The sequence below is a fragment of the Oryzias latipes genome, chromosome 24 (genome assembly GCF_053564925.1).
Source record: "Oryzias latipes strain Hd-rR chromosome 24, Olatipes_Hd-rR_3.1".
Classification (NCBI taxonomy): Eukaryota; Metazoa; Chordata; class Actinopteri; order Beloniformes; family Adrianichthyidae; genus Oryzias; species Oryzias latipes.
In genome coordinates, this window is record NC_136260.1 from 12,990,101 (window position 1) to 12,998,912 (window position 8,812).

General features: G+C 40.5%; 1 protein-coding gene across 4 annotated transcripts; it reads left to right on the forward strand.

The window, feature by feature from the left end:
- The first annotated feature begins 561 nt into the window (after nucleotides 1-561).
- Nucleotides 562-8,085, forward strand: bub1ba (BUB1 mitotic checkpoint serine/threonine kinase Ba). 4 transcript variants are annotated; one of them, XM_011491733.4, is made up of 16 exons: nucleotides 562-695; nucleotides 964-1,028; nucleotides 1,118-1,290; nucleotides 1,362-1,447; nucleotides 1,518-1,585; nucleotides 1,669-1,766; nucleotides 3,049-3,077; nucleotides 4,926-4,998; nucleotides 5,214-5,384; nucleotides 5,470-5,601; nucleotides 6,468-6,562; nucleotides 6,665-6,814; nucleotides 6,882-7,021; nucleotides 7,091-7,244; nucleotides 7,312-7,427; nucleotides 7,509-8,085. In XM_011491733.4, exons 2-16 carry the CDS (start codon nucleotides 997-999, stop codon nucleotides 7,624-7,626), a joined length of 1,635 nt encoding a protein of 544 aa, XP_011490035.1. In that variant the 5' UTR covers nucleotides 562-695; nucleotides 964-996; the 3' UTR covers nucleotides 7,627-8,085. The 4 variants fall into 4 exon arrangements, with proteins under 4 accessions (XP_011490035.1, XP_011490038.1, XP_011490037.1 ...); XM_011491736.4 differs by having other exon boundaries at nucleotides 5,214-5,357; XM_011491735.4 differs by having other exon boundaries at nucleotides 1,362-1,438.
- Nucleotides 8,086-8,812: the final 727 nt, after the last annotated feature.

Genomic DNA, 8,812 nt, shown 5'->3' on the forward strand with positions numbered 1-8,812 from the left:
ATAAAACTTTATTGTTTCGTTAAAAAGTGGAATTCATAGCAACCCTGATTTTAACAAGACTCTGACTGTCAGCAGATTTTGTCTTTATCCTCTTCGTTTGAGAAAAACATTAAAAGATGACATTACATCTGTGTCAAATAAAATCAATCTTTATTTACAGTACAGACCAAATGTTTGGACACACATTCTCATTCAAAGAGTTTTCTTTATTTTCATGACAACGAAAATTGTAGAGTCACACTGAAGGTATCAAAACTGTGAATTAACACATGTGGAATTATATACATAACAAAAAAAGTTTGAAACAACTGAAAATATGTCATATTCTAGGTTTCTTCAAAGTAGCCACCTTTTGATTTGATTACTCCTATGCACACACTGGCATTCTCTTGATGAGTTTCAAGAAGTAGTCCCCTGAAATGGTCTTCCAACGGTCTTGAAGAAGTTCCCAGAGATGTTAAACTCTTAACTATACATTAAAAACGATTGCATAAAAATACAGAATTAAAAAAAATGTTGGTGCATTTCTCGCTATGACAAGTAGGAGCGCTGTGGGGCAGGTTGACAGTTAAACATAACCGATCTTCGGTCCGTTGACCAATCAGAATCGACGGAGGAAGTTTCAAACTCACCATTCTAAATATTCTAAACAATCCGAGAGTTGTCTCGTTTGTGATTCCAGGAGTGTTTACCTGGTAGGAATGTCCAGTTTAACCCATTAGAAGACATTATTTGAAGCAAAAGTTTGACTTTGGTTAATGTTTTTGTCTGGTTTTGTGTGTTTTTGATGTTTTAACAGACGCGCATGAACACATTTTGCTAGCATTAAAAAACTGCCTCTTAAAGCAAAAGAGCGAAAAATTAGATTAGTTTATGTCCGATTAAGAAAAATGAGAAGAAATACAGCAATAGTGAAATAATTTTAATTTTAAAATTTTACTATTTGTTTGATCCTGTCTGTAGATTGTCTGTTTACCGACTGTTGGAGCTGCAGGGATGGAGGAGCAGCCTGTCTGTATACAGAATGAGTATGTACTCTCTGTTATTAGCCAATAACCACATGTAAAAATGATCAAATCGCTGTTAACCTTTTAGTAAATGCTGTGATCGGATGCAGGTCAGCATGTCTGGCTGAGGCTCATGACAGCAGCAGGGTCCTGGATCAGGAGACCGGGGTCAGCGAGGTCAGTGAGTACTGTAAAGACCTCCTGATGAGGGGACAGGAGGAGATGAACTTTGAGGAGCTGCGGGCTGAGAGATACTTTGAGCTGAAGAAGAAGAAGATGCAGGGTGCATTTACAGCTCATACTAGGACATGGGAGTCGCTTGTGTCAATCAGCTGATGCCTGCTTTTTCCTTAGAGAAGCTGCAGCGTCTGAAGGAGGAAGAGGAGCAGCTCAGGCAGGAGCTGGAGAAGAAGAGGCAGCAGCGGCTCAGTGTGAGTCAGGTAGATCTTTTAGTTTAGTAGTTATCTGTTCTGATAGTCAAACAGATGCTAAGATGTGCTGTTTTTTTAGGCCAGGAATTCCTGTAAACCTGCCGCTTCCTTCCATGTTTATGAGTCTGCTGAAGAAAACCCTTCTGGGTAACAAGTTACACATCACTCCTGCATGCATTTCTGTATTAACCCAAATTAAACCAACTCACACGGGGACTCTGGGCCAACAGGAAGTCTGAGGCTGCTTCAAGCCACCGGCCCAATGACCTCATCGTAAAATCAGATGAGAAGGGACTCTGCCTGAAGGTCTTGTTTCCAGGACTTCCAGGTAATGCCAAAATAAATATTTTTTGCTCTCATCCAAATTCAAGTGCAGCTTTTTAATCGAGTTTTGATACCAGAACTGAATTGGACTTTTAAAGTTCTGAATCCAGATTCCTACATGAATCTGCAGTCTACAGCTGGGACATGCCGTACGTAGTTTCCCAGTTAGACTGGCTGGTTTGTGGTTGTTTGGCTGCAAAAACAAATGTAACCACATTTTTGTCTGTTAATCAGCAACCTGGTACTTCTTTCTAGAAGAATAAATGGTTCTATCTTCATTTTTTTCCATTTTTTTATGGTCTTTAAAGTTGCTTTTAAAAGTGTACCCATAGTTCTACTTCCTGTTGCCTTCTAAAAGTGCTTGCTGTGTCCTACACCCTTCTTTCTGTATGTATGTGCATCGATGATCATTAGACTGGTGAATATGGACCACAATGCATTGCATTTGAATGATTTGCCATTTGAAAAAAATAATTGAAATGACCTTTTTTAAACCATCCAAGTTTTCATCATCGGAACAGAGTGGATTCATAAAAAGTCTGTGTTAGGTTTTTACTTTGGCAAATGAGTGACATGATATTTGCAGTTAAAAAACCCAGATACGTCCGAATTACGTTAAAATCTAGACCACTGGATCTCACTGGTCCCACACTATATAGTCTTTTAGGGCCGTGTTTTTAACCTTTTTTGAGCCAAGGTACACCTTTTCATTGATTAAAAATAACAAGGCACACTACCAACCAAAAATGAAATGAGAGAAAGAAAGAAATTCTAAAGTCTGTGCTAGCAATATTCAGTCATTCTTATCAAAAGGTCTTAAATAAGAATCAAAGAAAACTGTATTTTATAATCTTTCATATTTCTCCTACTCTGTGTGAAACCTGGGCCTGTTACTAAGTGAATCCAGATATTTTGTACTTCGTGTGGCTACTCGTTCTTAAGAAATCTAGAACATCTTTGGATTTCTCCTTCTGCTTCATTGGCTTATTGTAGCCTCCAGTCTTTGATCACGAAGAAGAGGAATTCAGGAATTGGCTGTTTTAAGATCGTTAAACTCACAGAAATGTATGCAGAAATAAGAAAATACAAATGTAAAGAAGAAACTGATTGAAAATAAAAACATTTTTTAAATAAAGTTTAATTCGATTTCAATTTGAATTAAACTGATCTCCAAAAAGCTCCTAAGGGTCAGAACTAAAACTAAAATAACAGACAGTCTGCTAACATGTCTGTATTCAATAAATGCATTGAAGTCTTGTTTCTGACTCTTCTTTATTCTCTTCCAGAAGGAGTCGTTTCCTCCAGAGGCTCCCAGGTACAGTTCTGTGGTGCGGGTGCAATTACAGGTTCACTGCCTTGCTCAGCAGTAAAAGTAAACCAGAACAATTGTTTGGTTTTTTGTGTGAACACAGTTGGTGCAGACTTAAGATAAGATAAGATAGTCTTTATTGGTCCCAGGTTGGGGAAATTCAATTGCTACAGCAGATCAGTGCAAAAAAAGAAGAAGAACAGCAATGTGCAAAAAGAATGAAAGGGTGTTTAAAATGTGCAAAAATACAAAAAGTACCGTAATAACATTTAACAAAAAGAAGAATTTACACCTATATACACTATTAAGACTTTACATATGTTATACGTAATAATAAATTAAAGTAAAGGACAATATATTCAGATGGGCTATGGATGCATGATAACCGGTTTTCTACATGCATATTTAAACTGTGGCACAGTAAAATCTAGCAGCTGTTGGAATGAATGAGCTGCAGAACCGTTCCTTCCTACATGGAGGGTGTAACAGTCTGCAACTGAAGGAGCTGCTCAGCGTCTCCACTGTCTGAAGTAGTAGGTGAGAGGTGTTGACCATAATGGATGTTAGTTTGGCCAACATCCTCCTTTCACCCACTTCCTCCTCAAAGTCCAGTGGACAGCCCAGGACAAACTTGTAAAACAAGTTGATTGCAACACTATTCAGACTTTAATGGATAAAAAACAATGAACATTTGATTTCAGTTTAACCTCTAAAGGTGCTTCTGGTTGCCTGCAAGTTTTTACTTTTTCATCTGTAAATGTGACAAAAATAAAGTTACGTACACATAATAAAAGCCGCGATTAGCGTTAAATGGCCTGTTGGCACTATTCACTCCGCCACCCACCTTTGACCCGGCCTGGATGAGCGGCTGCTACACACACCTTACTTTAAAATTGGAGCTTTTCTGGTAGTTTTACCTCCATAGCAACTATTTTAGTTTTAGGTCGCCTAGGGGTGACAATCAAGTCTATGTAATTTGGATTTCCTTGGCAACAAAGCTTTTTTTTTGGTTAACCACGCCCACATTCCTTAAATAATCATACCATATGTTATATTGTTTCGTGCAGCTTGAGCCAGGGATTTATGCATCAAACTTTCACAATATTCCGATAAAAAAAAAACAAAAAAAGTTCAAGCAACAGGCAAACGCCACTTTTACAAGCTCGCCACGCTAACGTCGAAAAAAAATCTACAAACTTCAAAAACATTTTTTGCCAAGCAGCTTCTCAATGATGCTGGAGGAGTTAAAAGGCAATACGATTGAAATCCCTAGGAGGAGTTTAAATTTGTAGCTGGTACTAAAGTGTAATTTTTGGAACGATTCAAGAAGGTGACATTTTTTCCTGAGGTCAAAGGTCAACAAGGTTTCATTTGTGACTGTAGACTTAAGCTGGCGATATGTGCTGGAAATTTTTTGAATTTTTCATTGTGTTAAAAATTCATTTTCACCGGGCACTAGGTACATGCAAATGTAGGTGAGTTTTCAGTTGTTGGTGAGGCGGGGGTCAAATTTTCACTCAAAGGTGCAGTTATTTGATTTGATTTGATTTGATTTGAAATGGTTTATTTCAAGCAATCAAATAGGAATAATACACAACAATACAATCATCAGTTATACATTCATACACTAACTAATCAAACTTAGTATAATTAGACATATTAATTAATATTGTTTGAAAGGGAGTGGAAGGAAGCGAACTTATATAATTTATATATAATTTATATAAATTATAATATAGTTTTATATTATAAAATGGTCCTTAAAGTTCAGGACTGCTGCGGGCTGTAATTAAAACTCCTTTTTTTGTCATCAAACCCAAACTTTCCCCTAATTTGCTCTGTTTTTACTGGTAGAACTCAGAGCCGGAGCAGTATGGACTCCAGAAACTCGACTTAGGCAAAGTTGGAGCAAAGCAAATGTACAGAGGTGAGTTTGGTTTCATCAGGAAGAGCATTTGTTTCTGCTAAAATGTTGCTCCTTTCCTTTAAAGGTGGCATGTTTTCCCCTCAGCTCTGTTCCATGATGGCCCTAATCTATATAAATGTGGACAAAACCTTTATTTTACTGCAGACACATAAAATAAAAAATCACTGATCCAAGCAGCTGTAACACGTTTCCCCCCCAAAAAATGTATTTTCAAGGAGATTCAAAGAGGTCCGGGCCCCTGACCATCTCCAAACCACAAGAGAACCTGAGCCCCATCGAGGAGATCAGTGTGGAGTCGGCATCCCTGCCCTCACCGGAAGGCTGCAGTCCTATAGAGCGGGATCACAGCACACAACCTGGTACGAACTCAAACCGACCATTTGCAGGTCAGATTTTTGTCCGTTAGCTTCAACACATTTTTGTGTATTTAAGTGGAAGATTTGAGCTGCAAACCTCTGGTTTCTGTTCCAGCTGCAGTGAATCCCTGCGATGCGGATGTTCGACGAAGGCTCTTGGAGAACTCCGACATCTTTTCCTCTCCGAACTTGCACTCGCAAAGTGGATCTCTTCCTGCCGTGACCGAGCACAGCTGTCTGCATCTGGGTACAGGATTTAGATGTTTCATCCAAGTAATGAATGATTCTGGTGCTTAGGAAAAGTATTAGGACGAGAATATGGTTTTTAGCAGGAATGCAATCCATATCATTAAAAAAGCTTTATTTTTTCCTAAGTTTTCATTTTATCCCCTTTAAAGTCCTCCAATTATCTTTTCATCCATTGTAAAATTGGTCCCAGTGGTCTTTTAGTGTCTATTCAGACTGGACACGTTTGGTTCGCTTAGTAACTCACAAATTTGTTCACCCAATGGACCCTGGTTCTGGACCAGGAACCGCTCTCGGACCCATCTGTCGAGGTGGTCTCAGTTCGTTTCAAATCAGACTGAGCTTCGGTTCCCTCTTATTTTCCGCAGTCTGAATAGGCTCCGTGCTCGGAGCGGAACAACTGGAGCAAACGGCCATCGTAGCTGGACATTACGGGATATAAATATACTCTGGGCGGGCCACAAGCTCCCTGCTCTGCTCCTCCCAGACAAATAGATCCATGTTTTTCACTGTTTCCCTCGTCTGTTCTGGAATCTGGATCAATACTGCACAGCTGGATAGCTCCAATATTGCTCGCCATTTTTGTTGCACTGGTAATGTTGGGGTTGTGAGGGGCTGTATGCTAGCAGGGAGAGTGAAACAGGGCCAACAATCCAGCCCCGAATTTCTAGGGAACTACAGCCGCTCTGCAGGAACTAGTTCCTAGAAAATGACACACGTTTTGTGATCTTGGATAACAAATGACATAATCATAAAAAGACCACTGAGAACGGCTTTATAAAAGATGAAAGGATGATGGGAGTGAGACTTTAAATTGGTCGAGATCACTGCTTTTTCATGGAATGCTGTTCTTGATTTGCTCACTAGGGGGGGCTGTGTTTGACATTTTCTCCACACTAATGGATGGAGACGGTTTCTCAGTATTTCAAGCGAGCACAGATAACGATTTCGTCCTCATCAAGGTGAATCTGGCTCATCTGACACGATGGAGTTCATTTTGTGGGTGGGGAGATTCTGCATCCACCCTTTAGACTCACCGTCCTGTGTTCGTTTGCCCGCTGCAGGTGGACAGCTGCTCCACCCCCTGGGATTTTTACCAGTTTGGTCGCTTAAGGAGTTCCTCCGCCGGGGCTGGGCTTCCTCTGATCAGCTGTTTCCTGTTTGATGACGGCTGTATAACTGTCTACACCCCCCCCCAGGACCACACATTCACGGTGAGCTGCAGCCCGCCGACTGGAGCACGTGTGAGTGGAGAGACTAACGTGTGCGTTCTTGTTTCAGGAGCTGATGGAGTCGGTTCAAGATTCTTCTGAACTGGTGGGGTGTAAAGCCGTCGGCCTGCTGCAGCTGCTGCTGCAGCTACACTCCTGCCGGCTGCTGCACGCAGCGCTGCGACCCAACGTGCTCACCTGCTGTCACATGTATGTCAGGAGGAAAGGTGGATTGGGGGGGTGATTGAGTGGATTCTAATAGTGTGACTACACCTGCAGAGGGTGCCAGGAGCCAGCCTGCATCTTCCCCATTGACTGGTCAACCTCGGTGGATCTGGACCTGCAGCAGAACATCACATCCGTCCAGCACCTCCCATCTGCACAACCTTACATCCACCTGGGTCTTCTAGAACCCAACGACCCCCCTCACCTGGTACTCACCTGCCTTTGATCTCCAGCCTCTGCTCTCTTGTCCTGGCTAACCTGTCTGTTGATGTCAGGTTGACCTGGTGGGCGTGGCTGAAACAGTTCACCTCCTCCTGACCAACAGCGCCATGGTTCTGGTGAAGGATGCGAGCGGCTGGCAGGTGGAGCAGTTCAGTGGAGACGGACCCTGGTGATTACATTCAGCACTTCTTTTTACATTTAAAAACTTCATCTGCATCATGTTTCAAACTAACTCTAACTCCTTCTGCAGCGACATCGACACCACCATGTGGAGGAGGTTTTTCCGCTCGCTGCTGAATGCTGGCCGCCGCTCGCCAACGTCCATCCTGACGGAGCTGAAGGAGCAACTAGTGTCACTTTACCTTTGAGACGTTCAGCCTTTGTGCTGCGTTCAAAGACCTGATCAATTTTCTCACAGGCATTTCTGCAAAAGCTGCATTTCACTACTTCAAAATAAAACTGTTTGAAATGAATGCAAATAAATTTAAAGGATGCACAAAGTTTTTATTTTGGAACCTGCAGGTGGAACAGTGGATGAAGCTAATGGAAAGTCAGGAACATCTCGAAGAGTTTGGTTTTTGACAAAGCCGTTTTTTAAAAATATGATTAACCTCTAATAGTCTAAGTCCTTTTTGAGGGTGTTTAACAACTTTCCAATTTCCAATAATTTATCTTCAAAACTGTTATTTGTGACATTATTTCATATCCATCTTTTTTAGTACAACCCCAGCTTCTTTTAAAAAAAAAACATGTTTTCATTATATTATATAGTAATTGTAAAATAGCCCTAAATCTGTACAAAATAAACATGAATTCTGAAAAATAAATGGAGTCTTTTTTTACTTCGAAAATAAAATCAAGCAGTTTTTATGACAAAGCTTAAAAGTGTAAAACGTAAAAAAACAGGTGAGACTCCTCCCTAAGCCAGGAGTTTGCAAACAGGCTCTGAAGCCACATGTGGCTCTTTGACCCCTTCATTAAGGCTCTCTATTAGAGAAAGAAAATAACTAAAGTAAAAAGTAACTAAGTAGCAAAGACAATAAAGGTAAAGTAGTCATCATTGTGCAAGACTCCTGACCATAGTACTCAATCCTCCAAAAGTCCATCAAGCAGTTCAGCTTTGCAGTGTAACCCTTGTGCTATCTTAGATGACCCTCACCCTTACATTGACGTGTTCTCCCTACCATGACAAAGGTGGATAAAGGTGGAAAGATTTCATGTAATCCATGGACACCAGTGAAGATCACAAATCATTGAAGAAAAAAGGTTCAGCGCACTGTCTAGTGGGTCTAGATGACCCAACTCCCAATGTTAAAGTGCCTAGGATAGCACAAGGGTTAACAAAATCAGACTAAAACATTTTGACAGATTTTTGAGCAGTTTTGACACAAGATAAATTGGAGGTCACTAAGCACAACCAAATTTTACTAAGGCGCAGCAGATTTTCTATCTTGAACAAATTCAAGAATTTATCGTTTCCATTAAAGTTTAAAAAAATGGTAAGAGTAATTTAAGTAGTTCTAATTTAATTTCTATGAATTACTGGCTAAGAAG